This window comes from Belonocnema kinseyi, chromosome 2, assembly GCF_010883055.1.
Source record: "Belonocnema kinseyi isolate 2016_QV_RU_SX_M_011 chromosome 2, B_treatae_v1, whole genome shotgun sequence".
NCBI lineage: Eukaryota > Metazoa > Arthropoda > Insecta > Hymenoptera > Cynipidae > Belonocnema > Belonocnema kinseyi.
In genome coordinates, this window is record NC_046658.1 from 41,976,952 (window position 1) to 41,994,321 (window position 17,370).

Genomic DNA, 17,370 nt, shown 5'->3' on the forward strand with positions numbered 1-17,370 from the left:
CCAATACTTTGGAAATGGGTAGAATTTTCACCAAAATTATTTTTGTGACCTGTTAAGGGATCTTTTTGACCGTTCATATGTTTAAAAGCACTTAAACGGTGAGTTAAGTATGATCCTTCCGATATCTTAACAATAATTTTTTCCAGCCAAAAAAGAGGTTACGACCCTATTCTGCAGTTGCACCAAATTTTCAATTTTTTTTGATAATAAATAAGAGTACTTTAAGACATTTTTGGCGTAACTTCAAACACTTTGTGTCAATCTGCAAAATATATGAATTTAACCAGAAAAATGTTTAAAAGTAGAATAGACGTTCATCAAATGTGTGAAAAATATAGAGAATGAGAAAACATAAAAAACTGATTGCTTGAGAGACTTGTTTGCATTACAAAAATGTAATACGTGGTAAAAATACTATTCTCAAAGCACTTTGTCCACGTAGCAAAATGACGAAAATATTCGTTCAGAAATTCGTACATAAATTTTGGAATTTAGTTATGAAATCTCCTTTATCATAAGCCCTACATTTATTGATTATATTAACTGCAGAAAAATTCAGTGACCGTAAATACTTAAAGACAAAATCCAAAAAATGCTTTTAAAAATAAACATCAGGAGATATACAGAAGAAATTTTTTTAGCAAGCTCATCCCAAAGCAGAAAAGTTGACAATTTTCGTAAGAACTGGAAGTCATGCTGAATGAAAAATCTTAAAAAGTATTAAAAATCCCCCTCAATTTTAATATATGCAGAAGAGAACTATAAGTAACAGTTCCGGGGTAGACACAAATTACTTTCATTTTCTAAACCATAATTTTCCCAATCATGCCCACGATTGAGAAAAGAAAACAAAGAAAGTAAAATTTCGAAACCATTAAGATAGCCAAGAAAATAAAAGCTTCGCATACTCACACTTTTTTTTAAATTCCTTCAAGCCAACTGCTGCGGACGTTACAAGCTCATGCTTTTGCTCTTCGATCTCGTCGAAGAAAGCTCCTTCAACAAAAACTGAAGACACACAGGAGCAACTCACTATTTAACCTTTTTATTTATCACTAAAAATTTATAATTTCTACACTCTTAGGGATAAAAATATTCAGCAAAATGATCTTTAATCGTTAGAGATATCCAGTCTGTAAACTCTCGGTCACTCTTCGCTGAAGCTGAACTCAATTAGTTCACGAATAAAACCACCGCAAGCAAGTGGCGCTGAAAACAAATTTTAGCCCCCTCTCTTGAACGTTCTTTAACTTAACCTACAAATCTACATTTAATGCATAATATTTTTTAAGGATTTAAGAAGTTTTGCGTTTTTGAATAAATCTTAAAGACAATTTTCGAAAGTAAAATCGTCTATGACTATAAATACAACATGGGCGCTCGATTCACGTTTTATTCTTCTTAAACAAACATTTTTTCTCCACTCCCCACTGACCCGCTTGTTTTGTACGTGGCCCACGAATTCAAATCTGTGATTCTGCGTCCACGTCAGTCGATTGCGGGTTGCGGAAACATAACCAAGAAATGTGTTTGGACCGCTCATGAAATATTTTGTTATAAGCGGGTTTCTTCTATATAAAACTCGTTACCGTTTTAGTTAAAAAATTTTGTAGATACTTTTTTTCATTAACCTACATGATCCGGCTTTGGGCGCATAATTTTTACGATAATTTAATTCTACCTACATTTGTTAACATACACCTTCAACGTTGAAAAACAATCAACATGGAATTAACTCTTTGGATTTTTATTGTTACTTGTTGCGGGATTCAATTTGTTAATGGCCAAGGACAAAGAATCGCCCCCGGAGTCCCTCCTCAACATTATCAACAGGTTGGTTAAATTCTAGGTTGTCAAATTTATAAACATATGGTAATTGTTAAATGGTTTAAAAAATAAAAATTAGTATATTTTTTACTTCCCGGTACTTTAAGGAACTCCTAGTTACCTTGGCAATCAATTTTTATATTTGCGAAATTTTTATTTTAGTAGTTTTTGCGAAAGTGTTATTTTTTATGGATTCGCCAGCCGGAATCAGTAGGTTTATATTTTTCACCTTTATGGCCTTTTGTCACGTTTTGTTTCTGAAATAAATTTTATATATATATATATATATTTTTTATATTATACAATATAGTCTGTTATTAGAAGTCCCTAAAACGACGTAGCAATTGGAACATTTTAATAATTGTTTAAATTATGTTTATCAAAATTAAAAGTGAAATATTAAGTTTTTTAGGAAATTTTATTTTTCATTCGGAAAATTCAAAATCCTGGAAAATTCTGTTTACCCTTTCCTAAAATATGAAAATTCTTCCGTAAATGTAATACCAAGAGACCTGTATTTTAAATACTGAAATAAAATAGAAAAAACTTAATTATTTCATTGAATATAACTTTTGCAGTATCAGCAAATGCCAGTGCAGAATGTGCCGATGCAGCAAGGTCAGCAACAGCAGGTTCCAATGCATCAACAACAGGTACCAATGCACCAACAGCAGGTGCCCATTCAACAACAGCAGGTGCCAATTCAGCAACATGTACCAGTTCAACAACCACCCCATGGTCATGGACATGGCCACGGCCACAATCACGGACAACCTCAGCAACTTCTACATGCAGGAAATATCGCTCAGGAAAAAGAGTACGCAACAAATTTTGAATTAAAAAATATATTTTTCTAGTTTCTGAAAAATGTGGATGATTTTAATAAACTCTTTCTTTTTTAACAGGCATATTCAAGAACACATGGAAGTCCCAATGGACACGAGTAAAATGACCGATCAAGAATTACAGTTTCACTATTTTAAAATGCACGATGCTGATAATAACAACAAATTGGATGGTTGTGAACTTATCAAGTCACTAATTCATTGGCACGGTAAAATTTATTACGTTCTTTTAACTATGATTCTTCACTCGCTTTCGTATCTTATTAGTAAATCTATTTAAACATTATTTCATCAATTTGATTAATTTTATCCATTTTTCAGAACAAGGGAACAAAGATCCTAACACACCTGAGCCAGAGGAAAAAATATTCAAAGAACAAGAATTAGAGGCGCTTATCGATCCAATTCTCGCTATGGACGATACGAACAAAGATGGTTTTATCGACTACCCAGAGTTTATTCAAGCACAACAAAAAGCTTCAGCTACTGGAGGTCAACAACAGTGATCAATTTTTGCAAAAAAAAAGACTATTGATGCTTTGATTTGTAACGAACAAAACTGTTGATTTTTGATACCGTACGGAACTTAAACTTTAACGATGGGACTCACGTATATTTTGTTATCCAGAGAATGTAATTTTATTTGATCTCGGAGCTGTTTGTACTTTATTACCGAAATGTGTAAAAAAAAAAGGGTGGGAAGAAAGGAGCTATATCTGTGTTTGTATATTTTGAAGTATACATTTATTCTGCGATCCGTCTTGCGTGATAAAAGAAAATTATTACGAAACATTTTTCGGTCTGCATATGTGTAAACGTATTATAAGAAAGTCGTAACATTATAAATGCTGAGGCTTGTTAAGGGAAAACAAGTTTCATTAATATTAGGGGTTTGGGATAATAAATTGTAATTAATTATTTAAATTTTAGAAAAGGAATTGTATACATAAGATTTTAATAAATTAGGATTGAAATTATAGTCAGAAGTCAGAAATTTTAATTATATAAAGTTCTAGAATTTAAAGGCAGTTTCAATTTCCCGCTAAAATAATTGACCAATCAGCGAAAAGTTCTTTTCGTCTCGATATTTTTCATCCTAATTAACAATGTGATTGAAAAAGCATCCCTGCAATTTTAATCTTTTCAGTCCAAATTTGTACTAGATAATAAAATTACATAAAAAAATCTAGTAAATATTGCAAATTTAGAAAATAAACCGGAGGTCAAGAACTTGGAGACTCGCCGTAAGAGGGCCGCCGATTGGCGCGCCATCTCATGAAAACAAAAATGGTGGCTAGCAATATGTCCTATCCCTGCCCTGGCTTTATCTTATGGCACGCCAAAAGTTTGCGTTGTCTTGGCTGCCTTACATTATGTATTTCCCGTCGACCGATATATCCATTTTTAATGTGAAGAAGGAGAATTCTTTCGATGCGACCGCACCCATATTTCCTGCGAAATAATTCGGGTTGCGTCAAACCAAGCAGAAGGTGAACCAAAACTCCAATATTTTCTGTAAATATAACCACACTCTAAAGATTCGACATGTCATTAGCCTTATGTAATGAAATTATCCACAATCGAAGATTTGCAATAAATGCATTTGCATGACGCGTGCTATTTTTCTTCAGAAAATCGAAATCTTCTTTTACAAGGTTGACCCCAGCCTGGGGTCAACAAGCACATGTTTGTTCTGCTACTCCTGACAAACATGGTTTTAATATTTATACAAGTATACTTCACTCAGAAAACAATTTTCATTCTAAATATGCTTGGTGCAAGGTTTCACGAATATATTCGCAATTATGTCGTGGTTTTTGGTTTATAGCTCTGGGTGCAAATGAAATATAAAAGTCTAGGATTCTAATTCTGAGGTTTTTATGTGCACGATTGTTTATTAAAAATATGTAGTAGCCTCGAGAATTTCTGCTTCATTGAAGTTTGTCAGTTGCTTATATATTATCAGATAACATAAAAGCATGTAATTTATTTTTATTTTGAAAGTCACTTTTCCCAAATTTACTCACCGCTTCATTTTCACAAAATATTGATGAATATAAATACTTCTTTATTTTCCAGGGTTGAATTAAGTTTCGGTTATGAGTGACCGAAATCGCATGATGGGGTTGGAAGCCGAGATGGCTGCTCCGTTGCATTTGCAGCGATTAGAGCGAAGCGTGAATGTTCAGCCTTTCCTCACTCAAATAAACGATCTTTTCCGCAATCGTGCAAGGTATTTAAAACAAAATTTTAAGCCAACATAACCTGCAGGTTTTCCTGAACCTAATTTAGGTATCACATCGCCAAAAGAGAGCAAAAAAGGGTCAATTGAGTAATTTTCTGAAGAGAAAGGAGAAACATTAAAAATTTATTTTTACATTTAAAAAGCAGAAACAATATTTTTATGACGAGTTTTATAGTTTTTAAATCCTATTAAATGATTTTTTTATGATTTCTGCCATTGAAGAATCTAGTTTTTGAAATTGGATATACTTAGGTCATTAAAAATCTATTCAAGGCGATATAAAAAAGCCCGAGCAAACAAAAATTGAATAAATAAACCATTTTTCAATGTTTTAAATCGTCCTCATAATCAAGAATATTTCCTTTTCTAAAAATTGTTTCATTAATAATAAAATAGTTATTTTAATATTAATTAAATTAATAATTAAATTAAAACAAGTAAAAATAATTTGGAATTTCTTGAATGTAAATTAAATTTCTCTTTAAAACCCCGTTTCAATATAATGTACGCGCGCCTTCATTTTGTTGGATTTCTATTATCTAACATTAATAACATTTTCTTAAATTGTAAATATTAATATTTTTTAGGACTTGTGTTATTAAAAATTTTTTATATTTAAAAATTTATATGTACAATTGATCATTCAGAAATTGTTGACTTTAAAATCCCTTGAAAATGTCTAATATTTACAAAGTCATAATTGTTTAATTTCATACGCTTACAATTTGAAATCGTCTAAGCAGGAATCTTTTTACATTATTTTAATATTGGATGGAATGTATATTTAACCCTTTCCGGTATACATTTTTCATGAAAATTGGTACATATGGAGTTTTGGGGTCGCTGATTACGAATCTGAACTCAGATTTTGAATATTCAAAATGGTTGGTCCAATAAACGGCTAACATTTGGCATATTTTTTTATTTTTTCTGAAAATTGGTATACGGGGGTTTTTGGGATCACGAATCTGAACTCAGATTTAGAAAATTCAAAATGGTGTATCCAATATGGCGACTTAAATTTGGAATATTTTTGGATTGTTGTTTCGAATTGGCATACAGGGGTTTTTTGGAGTCGATAATCACGAATTCGAATTCAGATTTTTTAAATTCAAAATGGCGGATCCAACCTGGCGGCCAAAATTTGGAATTTTTTATTTTGAAAATTGGTGTACAGGGGTTTTTGGTATGTCTGATCACGAATATGAACTTAGATTTTCAACATTCAAAATGGCGGGACGAAATTCAAAATATTTCTAAATTGTTTGTTTGAAAGTTGGCACAGGCAGGGGGTCGCTGATCTTGAATCTGTATTCAAAATGACAAATATTTATAATATTAAGGTTTTTAAAAAAGATACACCTACTCACCTAAAACATGGATTAGTACCAATTTTCTGAATTTTCAAAATAATTTTGGATTTTCAAAGTATGATTTCAGATTCATGATCGGCGACCCCGAAAAACTCTATATACCAATTTTCAGAAAAAAATCCAAAAATATTCCAAGTTTCGGGCGCCATCTTGGATCCACCATTTCAAATTTCCAAAATCTGAGTTTATATTCGTGATTACTGACCCCAAAACCCCCTGTATACCAATTTTCAGATAAAATTCATAAATATTCCAAATTTCGGCAGCCACATTGGATCTGTCATTTTGAATTTTCAAAATCTGAGTCCAAATTCGTATTCAGCGACCCCAAAAACCCTTAAGCACCAATTTTCAAAATGATATAGTGGAAAGTTTTTCAATAATGAACTTTTTCAACAAAAAAGGCTTTTTTTCATCTTTGTTTATAAGTTTTAACAAATTATTAAAAAAATTTAGACCCTTCGCACAAAAATTTTAATTTTCTATCATTCTGCGACCATGAAATTTAACAAAAAATCTGTGTAAAATCCAATAAAAACTACTCTGAAATCGCAAAAAATGATATGAAAAAAGGTGGGAATACGGTATTCCCATCATGCCGCAAAGGGTTAAAGATAAAATATTTAACATTTTGTGTAGTTTATTAAAATTGTTTAAATTGTAGAACTTATTAAATTGAAAAATGTCATTAAGACTAATTGTAAATCTTTAAATTCTTATTTGAATCTTGGTCTAATCAAACAATAATGTTTCAAATATGTCTGACATAATGACAATCGTTATTTAAATTTAAACTAAAAAATTTTCTGTGTTGACATACAGTCGGACACATTTCATTATAGTTAAATTCAAAAATATTTAATTTATACAGATTTAACAAAAATATTTTACCTTTTAAGTTTATTTTAATTTTAAATAGTTTATTTTGAAATTAGTCAAATGTAAAGAAGTTAAATTAATTATAATAGACAATTCTGTATGTTAAAAAAATGTGCTTTCAAATACCGTATATTTAAAGAGAAAAGAGGAAGTATTTCGAGAATTGTGGAAAGAAGGGGAATCTGAAAAAGGGGAAACCCAGAGTTGCATGAAAAAGACTGCCCTGCTAATGAGTCTGTACTTTGATTTTAGCAACGAGGACAACGAATCATCAGATTCGTCCGATGGGTCTGAAACATATCTTGAAGATATTTTAACACAGAAAGAAGGTTCGTCTTTTCTAATTTGTTGAGTAATTGTTAAACAAACTTTTAAATTATAACCTCAGAAATTCATGTATTTACTAAACTTTTTACTATTTTACAGAGGAAAGAGTTAATAAGCTTCGGTTGTATAATATGAATAGTATAGGGGAAGAGCGAAGATGGTTACAAGATGTTCTACTTAGTGAAACATCCGACAGTTCGTCTTCGGAATCAGATACAGAAGGGCCAATAACTGAGGATGATTTTCAGGAAATGTTGAAATTTCACATTCTTCGGAAAAAGTATCAAGCACGCTTTTATCAAAAGCCAGAGGTATGATTAGATGAACCCAGGGTGGTCGCTGGATCGGCAAAAGCAAAAAATTACTGGATTTTTTTTTTTTTTTTAATTGGGAAATCACGAGAAATAACGGAATTTCAAAATTTCGATAACAAAATTAAATGATTTTCAAATTGAAACTGTAAAAATTGCAATCCTTCCAAATCTTAGTGCGTCAAATGGAAAGCCTTAATAGTTAAAAAAAAATATAGATTTCAGATTGAACTTTTATTAATTATTTTCAATTTTCCAACAATATCGAATTCGTGGATCATAATTTGATGACCCTAAGAAATTGAACAATTTCTAATTTAAGTATTCAAAAAACATATCTTCGATATTTCAGCTACAGTAAAATGTTTATGTAGAATTACAATTTTGAATAAAGTGTTCAAAATAATATTAATTAAAATGATATGTTTTAAAATTGTTCAAACTTAAACTATTTGAAGGAGGAAGCCTCAGGATTGGAATGATTCATTCAAAAGTTGTGAATCATTAAAATTTGTGAGTGTTCAATTTTGAACGTTACCATTTTCATTTTTTTATTTTATACATTTTTCGTTTGTAATTGAAATTGTTGAAGTATAAAAAGTATAAATCATAATTTGAACGTTGAAGGATTCCTATATAAAAAACATTTATATTTCATAATTCTGATTTAAATTTATTCAATTTTTAACGTTTTTAAGGTTTATAATTGAAATTTTTTAATTTTAAAGAGTGAAAATGGCAGCCTGAATTTATTTTTTGACCTGATATCTTGTCAATTCTTATTGTATTATGAATGCCAGATTACTTTACAAGATAGGTACATAGGTAGAATTATTATAGCTTCTGCGATTTAAATTTCCATATTATTTTATTTATATTTTTTATTAATTTATATTATTTCAATTTCGATATATTTGAAATTTTCTAAATCTGGAAGTTTAGAGTTTGAAACGTTCTGTTTATAAAATTGGTGAAATTAAAATCATTTAGTTTTAGTTACCTAATTAAAAAAAGATTTTACTTCAAAGGTCTAAAATTTAAAATTATTTAGTTCTTTGGGCTGGAATTCAGAAATATTACTTTTCACGTCTTGTATTTTTTTGTAATTTTATCTAAAACAGTACAAATTTAAAGGTGAAATTTTTAAGACTTGTTTACTGAATGATTAAAGTATCACTCCATTTAATTAAAGTTTTCTGTTTGAAATAATACATTATTGAACATTTGACGTTAAAATTGCTAATTTTAAGTTGTTTCGAATTTAGATAAGTTGTGCCTTGATTGCTTTAATTTGTAGTTTTATATTTCACTTGTTTAAATTAAAAAAATCAACTTTAAAAAGTTGAATTTTTCATTTTTAAATCTGGGAAACATTTTTGCAAACTCAGAAAAACCCGGGCATTTTTTCCTTGCATTTTAGTGACCATCATATTATCCATTTACCTAAATTAATCACGATCAGATAGAAAATTCTATAAATTTGTATGTCTTTTTCAGAACATTCAGTATCAGTATTACGGTTCTGGATTATTGTCAAGTTATGATAGATTTCCAGAGCACCAAAAACTCATAGTCGGAAATAAGAAAAAAAAAGAGAGAAGACCTGATTCCAAAGCTTTGAAGCTTAAGAAGGAAAAAGGATCGAGACAAAAGGCTTCTGATGATCGGGTAAGAAATCGATACTTTGTAAATTTTGGTTAAGTTCTTTTCCTTTTTTTGTATCAGTTCTATATTTTAGTTGTATGCTCTGTTAAATTGTTATTTTTTAAGGGTTGTAATTATCCAGAGGAAGATTGGGATCGAAGTGGGCTCAGAGATGACGAGTTGGACGAGGCTGAGTTGGAAGCTGCAATGAAATATCAACCCCGAGGTCGTGGTCGGAAAAAGCATAATAATAAAAGTCCTGAAGTGATGGCATTGCGACGAAGGAAAATTTGGATAATGATGTCCAAGAAGGAACTTGGAAAAGTACAACGAGCAAAGATTAACAACCACAAGGAAATGTTGATTAGTTGTAAGAAAGTTGCTCAACACTGTATGAAGTACTGGAGACAAAAGGCGATGCAGGTAACTTCTATATTTATATAATACTAGTATTTGTAATGTTTTAGTTAATGATAGTCATTTTGCCATTACCTGAATGACCGGATAATTAATCAAAATTCGGGTACCCCTGAGTGTTATCGACACTGAACAGTTAGCAGTTCAGGGTATCTAGTGACCTTGAAAACCTGGAAATCTCCTTAAATTTTTTTAAACCTTGAAAACCTTAAAATCTCCTTGATTTTTTCACGAAAACCTTGAATTTTAATTATTCTTTTTTTTCTTTTAAAACAGTAATTACATAGAAATGCGAAGAGTAATTTTAATATTTTAGCCTATTATGAAAGAAACATCTCGTTTAGAAAAAATATTGCTGCTGCAAATTTTTTTTCCGTCAGGATATAATTTATCTTTTGTTTATTATAGAGTAAATAAAGGTATTTCAAGGCACTTTTTGTTGAGCTGTTTAACTTAGAAATTATAAAAATTATTAGTTTACACTTTTGATGTTAATTCAGTTTTAGAATTAGAATAAGCCATGGCTATACGACGGATTTTTCGAGGGGTTGACCACTTGGGTTTTGAGTGTGCAACAGATTTCAAAAGGTTACAAAATATTTATAAAGATTAAAAAATATTTTAAATATCTTTAACATTTCATAAAGATTTCACGGATGTTAACGATTTAAAAAAGGCGCGCGCACCAGATTTCAATAAAGATTTCACAGAAATTTCACAAACATTTTAAAGATTTAAAGGATTTCAAAGATTTGAAAAAGGATACAGTACACAAGATTTCAAAGATTTCAAAAATTTGAAACGATTTCAAGAGGTTTTTAAACATTTTAGAAGATTTCAAAATATTTCAAATCTTTCAATGAATTCAAAGAATACAAAAGATTTTCTAAAGAAAGATTCAAGAAAGATTTTATAAACATTTTAAAATATTTCACAAAGATTTCAAGGATTTCAAACATGCAAAAAAGGCTTGTGTACTAGATTAAAAAGTTTTCACAAAAATTTCCCAAAGATTTCGAACATTTCATAAAGATTTGGAACATTTCACAAAGATTTCGAACATATCACCAAGATTTTAAAACTTACAAAAGAGTTTAAAGACTTTAAAACGGATATATCAAACCACATTTCTAGGATTTCAAAACATTACAAAGATTTTAAACAATTAAAATTTTTTTAAAGAGATATCAATAGTTTTCACTAAGCTTTGTAATAATTTAAATAATTCCAACAAATTCACGAAGATTTCAAAATATTTCAAAGATTTCGAACATTTCGCAAAAATTTTAAAACTTTCAAAATATTTCAAAGCATTTCAAAGATTTTAAATAACTTCAAAATTTTTTAGGAGATTTCAAAAGATTTCACAAAAGTTTCAAACATTTCAACAAGGGTGCAGTGCACCAGATTTCAAGGATTTCAAAAAATTTCAAAGATTATAAACGATTTAAAAGTGTTTGACAAGATTTCAAGCGATTACAAAAGATTCTCGAAAGATTTATCAAATATTTAAAAGAATTCTTAAGGATTTCAAAACATTTCAAGAATTTCAAAGATTTCAAAACATTGAAAAGATTTTAATAATTTCAAACGAACAGAACAGGTTTCACGAACAAAGATTAAAGATACATTTTAAAAATATTTCAGATTTTATAAAGATTTAAAAACATTCCAAAAAGTTTCCAGTGATTTTAATCGATTACAACCAATTTCATAAATATTACGCAAATATTTCAGTGATTTCAAACGAATACAAAAGACTTAGAGAAGATTTCACAATTTCTTTAAAGAATCCATAAGGATTTCAAAAGATTTTAAGCGAATTCAAAAGGTTTCAACACATTTGAGAAGATTTCAAAAGACTTCAATGATTTTAAACAAACACAATAGATTCCGCAAACAAAGATTAAAGAAAGAGTTCACAAAGATTTTAAAAATTTCAAGAATTTAAAAAATTTTAAAAAAGCTTTGAAAAATGCCAAAAGATTTCATCGAAATTTCAAGCTTTCAGTAAGGTTTGTAATACTTCACAAAGATTTCAATGATTTGAAAGACATTACAAAGATTTAAAAATGTTCCTAAAGATTTCACAAAGACGACTCATGTTCGCAAAAGATTAAGAATTTTTTTATTTATGATTTGGATTTATTTATAAATGTTTGGCCAATAAAAAATGAAATGGCTCATTTTTTACATGTATGAAAAACGTTTATTTCATTATTTGATGTAAAAAAGTATACCTAGAAAATTTTGATTTCTTAACCTGGAAAAGACGTTGAATTTTGTGTTTGGTTATGAACCGGCTACCGCGGGGCCCCGAGTATCCGTTTGGGATGCCTATCGCTAGTTTTAAGGCCTATTAATGATCAAATTACTTTTGAATTTTAGTCGCAGAAGAACATGAAAGAAACCATCTGGCGTGCGAAGCGATTGACAAGAGAGATGCAATCTTACTGGAAACGCTACGATCGTGTGGAAAGAGAAACGAGGAGAAGATTAGAGAAAGAAGCAGAGGAGCAGCGAAAAATGGACGTTGAGTTGATCGAGGTCTTCATCATAACACTCTTCAAATAATTTGCATATCTGTTGCGTTATCCAGGTTAACTTTTATATTCTTCTATAATTGTAGGCGAAGCGCCAACAAAGAAAACTGAATTTTCTCATCACTCAGACGGAGCTCTACGCTCATTTCATGTCTCGAAAATTAGGAAAAGCTTCTCCAGAGGAACAGTTGCGTATCTTGAATCAGTTGGATGAAGAAAAAAATCCCAGACTGATTGGAATCGACGATTATGATAGGTAAATATATTCAAGATCAAGATCTGAAATAGTTTGCGCAGAAAATTACGAATAATGTTCTTGTTTTTATTATTTTAGTGATAGTATGAAACAAAAAGCTAAGAGAAATGCGACAGAAGCCTTCGATAGTGAAAGAGCGAGAACAAGGCAGTTCGATGCTTCTAAAGCAAGTCAGGAATTGCGGTTGAGCGATACTCCAGAAACAATGGAACATCCTCAGCCATCTATATTCAAAGGGAATCTCAAAGGCTATCAATTGAAGGGTATGAATTGGTTAGCGAGTCTCTACGACCAGGTTTGTGTATTTTATTAGACCGGTTGGAACCTTATATTAATCTAATAATGAAAAAATTTAATTATCGTTTTCTTACAGGGTATCAGTGGAATCTTGGCAGACGAGATGGGTTTAGGAAAAACTGTACAATCGATAGCCTTCCTGTGTCACGTCGCTGAAAAATACTGTAAGTATTAAAAATAAATGATGAAGAATGTACATGGAAGAGTAATTTCGAAATTAGATTTAATTTTTTATTTTTACAGCTGTCTGGGGACCATTTCTGATCATCTCACCAGCATCGACTCTGCATAACTGGCAGCAAGAAATGGCAAGATTCGTTCCAGTTTTCAAAGTCGTGCCCTATTGGGGAAATCCGCAGGAGCGGAAGATCCTTCGTCAGTTCTGGGATACCAAAGATTTGCACACGAAAGAAGCTTCCTTCCATGTTGTGATAACTAGCTACCAACTTGTGATCACTGACTACAAGTACTTTAACAGAATCAAATGGCAGTATATGATTCTTGATGAAGCACAGGCTATCAAAAGTACAAGCAGGTTTGTTTCTTTTTTTTTCAAGTTTTATTTGATCTAATCTTTAAGATTCAAAGAATTTGAATCGTGCAACTTTTTCGACTTTCTCAAAACTTTAAAAATTGAAATTATAAATGTTAATAATTGCGACGTAATTTAACAAAAATTTTGATATTGATGTATATTATTACTGGATGTTCGAACTCAAATAACATGTGCACTACTTCGCAAAATGCTGTTATTTTAGGAGAATGCGTAAAATAACTTAATCTGTATCAAATAAAGATTATGTTCATTTGGTAGTGATGTAATTTAATTTAAGTAATAATTTCTATACTAAAAGTAAATACAAAGTATTCGAGCTTGCCGGTATTATTGTATAAGAACAATGCTGTTCAACTTTATTAACATTGTATTGTAAACTACTTTTTAAATCGCGTAATGTTTGCCCTTTAGTAAACGGTACGAAACAATAAGTTAAACAATTAAAAATAGATTGCTTTACATTTCAAAAATCAATCATTGGAACATTGGAAAGTTTTCATAACAATTTTTTTTAAAAATTCTTTCTTGATTATGAAAACTAATTTATTTAATTTTAAATTTGAGTTAACTAATAATAAAGAATGCATTAAAAAGGAATTAATTTAAAAAAATTCTAATTTCACAATTATTTAACAAGGGTTGAGCGTGGCTAGATAGTCGAACTTCGTAAGCTGAATTTAAAATTGATTCTAAAGTAACCTGACATTTTTTTGGTGATAATTTCATACCTTTTAAGGGCATTCATTTACGAGAAAATCAATTCTGAAAATTATTATACTATTCTCTTACGCGGATCACTTATTTACAGGATCGAATATTGGACACGTTTTTTTATATTTTCATTTTTCTGCAGAAGTGTGTTTGCCATATTTGCACTGTCTTTGCCACTGCTATGCCATTTACCCAACGTCGCGCCATTCCATATTTTCGTTTTTTACTACACAAGCTATTTCGGTACCCAGATTTCAGACCTGCTCATAACTCCTGCATTCTCTTATGGCTTATTTAAATGTTCTTACTAATGAAATAATAAGTAATTAATAAGTTAGTTACATTTTGAAATATCCGTTATATTTGAGAAACTCCATTTTGTAAGTTTTGATTATGCTTAATATAGTTTTTCAAGCATTTGAAATCCAGAATCCGTATTAAGCTTCCGATGACGCCCACATTTACCTTAAATCGGGACCCAACGTAACCCCCAGAACTCAACCTATCACGCGTTTGTCCACACCCATATTCCTCGGAACTTCCCATATTCCTACGGATCCTAGCTATTCAGCTACTCAGGATCTGAATTATACTACTGAACCCACACATTCCTCTGACTCAAAACTGTTCCACGGGCCCCTCTATCTGGTGTTAGAAGTAATATCCATTTGCCCGCGTGCCCGGATAATGACTAAGAATTCAAGTACCCATGAGTGTTATCGACACTGAGAAGGTAGAAGTTTAAAGTGTATCTTCGGGACTCCTAAGTTTTATCTAATTTTCTTCGTTAAAAATATGTAATATTCTGGAATTTTCTATGCAACTCTGTACTCTGTATTCATAACGACATAAATTTGTGAATATGTGTGTTTCTGATGAGGGATTTTTAAAATAAATTAAAAAATTTCATTCGGCGTTTTTGCGACTTTTTCGAAATTTTGTACATTTTCTTTGTAATGACATGCTGCTAATGTGCCTTTTTTTTAAGTCTGCTACTCGATCCGAGTTTTAGGCTACATTTTTAACAATAAAAAAAATGTTTAAATCTGAAATTTCAGTATGAGGTGGAAGCTGCTCCTCGGCTTCAGTTGTCGAAATAGACTTCTTCTGAGTGGAACTCCGATCCAGAACAGCATGGCAGAACTTTGGGCCCTGCTTCATTTCATCATGCCGACATTGTTTGATTCCCATGACGAATTCAACGAGTGGTTCTCTAAAGACATCGAAAGTCACGCTGAAAATAAAACAGGAATCGATGAAAGTGTGTTTCTGCTATTAAATTAATAAAGATACGTTTCTAATGTATATTTCTAACTATTTTTTTCTTTTTTCAAGAACACTTGTCGAGGTTGCACATGATTTTGAAGCCCTTTATGTTGAGGAGGATAAAGAAAGATGTGGAGAACGAGCTCTCGGACAAAATCGAAATTATGGTGTACTGTCCACTCACAACTCGACAAAAACTACTTTATTCAGGTAATTGAAACTCCATGGAATTTTGCTTTAAATTTAAATTGGTTTTGATAATGTGAATTTATTTTACAGCCCTGAAGAAAAAGATCAGAATAGAGGATCTGCTTCATTACACAGGCAGTGGTGGAGACACCATGCCAAACGACAAGAATTTTACGTCGAATCTGATGAATCTAGTCATGCAGTTCCGTAAGGTTGTTCTATTTTTTAAATTCATCTTTTCCTTTTATGACAATTTTGTAATGAAATCTTGAATTCTACAAATTCATGATTTAATCAAACTTAATTTTCTTAATTTAGGTCTGCAATCATCCGGAGCTTTTTGAACGTCGAGACGCGAGGTCTCCCTTGTTTATGAAAGCCGAATCTTACGAAATGCCAGCTCTCTTGTATCTTGAAGGTCTTCTGAACGAAGCACTACCATCTAAAAAACATCTTCTCTACAACAAGTTTTTTGTTTTTGCAACGGAGTACATTCATAGGTCTCTTTTTTGCGAAGAAAATTATCCCTCGAGTTTCTCTTTCACTAGGTTGATGAACTTATCGCCCATGGAATTGAACAAGATCTTCGTCGCCGGAATTCTCTTCAGGTATTTCATTAAACTTAAATATTACCATATATTTGTATAATAAATCAAGTAATATTATAATATCTTCACGATAATATGTCTTAATATTTTGAAATAGACTCTGTCACGTAACGCTTTTGGAGAAACAAATGAGGATAAAGCGTCACTGGGACGATTGGTGGGTCGATGAAAAAACTCCAGAGCCTTTGAATATTCTCGCGGTTTTAACGAGGAAAATCGAGGCAACTTCGCCCGTGAAAGAGAATTTAATATTCACGTCGAAAATTCTCGAAGGCGATGCTTTTTACACTCATACCACTCATTCTATTCACTCTATGCCTGAGACGGTTTCGCACAGGATATTGAGGAGTAGTAAAGCGCTGAGAGATCCGCTAAAGGTATATTTATTTTGATAACAAATTATCAATAAACTGTTCGTATCTATTTGGCAGGGTTCATAGCTTGTCTTCTATTAGGTATTTTCACTTCAATCAACAGCTAACTTAACTTCGTAGATTGTTGAGGAGGAAAACATGGGACCAAATGCATGGGATTCAGTTCATTTTTGCCCTATTCTGCTAATATCTTTGTAAAAGCTAATTTTTTCTATCTAAGTGTATTTGAAAAATAGTTTTGATTTTTTCATTACTATTTAATGAAATAATAAAATTATAATAATGATTATTAATTACAAAGACATCACAGTAATAAAGTTTTGTTCCATGCATGTGATCCTAATTTCCTCAGTTTTGAGAATGGTCCTCTATAATATACTATTTTTGAAAATTGCCCTATATTTTCGTTATTTTTAGTCAAACAATTAATAAAAAAAATCTTTCCATTTTCAATATGCCTCGAAGATTTTGTATGTTTCTTTATTTTCAAAAAACTGTAGATAAGGTTTTTAATTTAAATTTTAAATTTCATATTTTACTATGAAAATCCTACTAATTTTTTTCAAGTGTTTTTAATACCATACAGACAATATAGGGGGAATTCCTCAACTGCCCCAACTCAAAAAGTCATGTTTTTCGATTGTCTCTAAATTCTGGGAATATGTTCGCCTACCCAACAGTAGTTAATCCACAAACTTATAG

General features: G+C 30.9%; 3 protein-coding genes across 5 annotated transcripts in view; 2 read left to right on the forward strand and 1 right to left on the reverse strand.

Moving 5' to 3' along the window:
* The window catches only part of LOC117166876 (shugoshin 2-like), a 10,580-nt gene extending 9,258 nt beyond the window's left edge, over nucleotides 1–1,322 (reverse strand). The window contains exon 1 of the mRNA XM_033351290.1: nucleotides 913–1,322. The gene's annotated coding sequence lies outside the window, so the exon portion shown is untranslated. The remainder of the gene's footprint in view (nucleotides 1–912) is intronic.
* Nucleotides 1,323–1,464: 142 nt separating this feature from the next.
* LOC117166877 (multiple coagulation factor deficiency protein 2 homolog) lies at nucleotides 1,465–3,640 on the forward strand. The gene is made up of 4 exons (XM_033351291.1): nucleotides 1,465–1,833; nucleotides 2,406–2,644; nucleotides 2,733–2,881; nucleotides 2,994–3,640. The coding sequence occupies exons 1-4, from the start codon at nucleotides 1,726–1,728 to the stop codon at nucleotides 3,176–3,178; spliced, it is 681 nt and encodes a 226-aa protein (XP_033207182.1). The 5' UTR covers nucleotides 1,465–1,725; the 3' UTR covers nucleotides 3,179–3,640.
* A 343-nt stretch (nucleotides 3,641–3,983) lies between these two features.
* The window catches only part of LOC117167133 (chromatin-remodeling ATPase INO80), a 57,386-nt gene continuing 43,999 nt past the window's right edge, over nucleotides 3,984–17,370 (forward strand). Inside the window, exons 1-16 of one of the 3 annotated variants that reach the window (XM_033351824.1) lie at nucleotides 3,984–4,187; nucleotides 4,752–4,905; nucleotides 7,422–7,498; nucleotides 7,596–7,807; nucleotides 9,305–9,475; nucleotides 9,578–9,874; nucleotides 12,257–12,415; nucleotides 12,498–12,667; nucleotides 12,746–12,962; nucleotides 13,041–13,128; nucleotides 13,208–13,499; nucleotides 15,290–15,492; nucleotides 15,567–15,707; nucleotides 15,777–15,898; nucleotides 16,005–16,294; nucleotides 16,392–16,671. In XM_033351824.1, the coding sequence (XP_033207715.1) occupies nucleotides 4,772–4,905; nucleotides 7,422–7,498; nucleotides 7,596–7,807; nucleotides 9,305–9,475; nucleotides 9,578–9,874; nucleotides 12,257–12,415; nucleotides 12,498–12,667; nucleotides 12,746–12,962; nucleotides 13,041–13,128; nucleotides 13,208–13,499; nucleotides 15,290–15,492; nucleotides 15,567–15,707; nucleotides 15,777–15,898; nucleotides 16,005–16,294; nucleotides 16,392–16,671 (2,853 nt within the window). In that variant the 5' untranslated portion in view covers nucleotides 3,984–4,187; nucleotides 4,752–4,771. Of the gene's footprint in view, nucleotides 4,188–4,391; nucleotides 4,547–4,751; nucleotides 4,906–7,421; nucleotides 7,499–7,595; nucleotides 7,808–9,304; nucleotides 9,476–9,577; nucleotides 9,875–12,256; nucleotides 12,416–12,497; nucleotides 12,668–12,745; nucleotides 12,963–13,040; nucleotides 13,129–13,207; nucleotides 13,500–15,289; nucleotides 15,493–15,566; nucleotides 15,708–15,776; nucleotides 15,899–16,004; nucleotides 16,295–16,391; nucleotides 16,672–17,370 lie in introns of those variants that run through there. The other 2 variants (XM_033351822.1, XM_033351823.1) reach the window with 2 other exon arrangements.

Bases quoted from the DNA above. Each gene is read 5' to 3' on its own strand.
- LOC117166877 (XM_033351291.1), top strand. From the start codon at position 1,726: ATGGAATTAACTCTTTGGATTTTTATTGTTACTTGTTGCGGGATTCAA. The intron at 1,834-2,405 runs GTTGGTTAAATT...TAACTTTTGCAG, and splicing joins CTCCTCAACATTATCAACAG to TATCAGCAAATGCCAGTGCA. The intron at 2,882-2,993 runs GTAAAATTTATT...TCCATTTTTCAG, and splicing joins GTCACTAATTCATTGGCACG to AACAAGGGAACAAAGATCCT.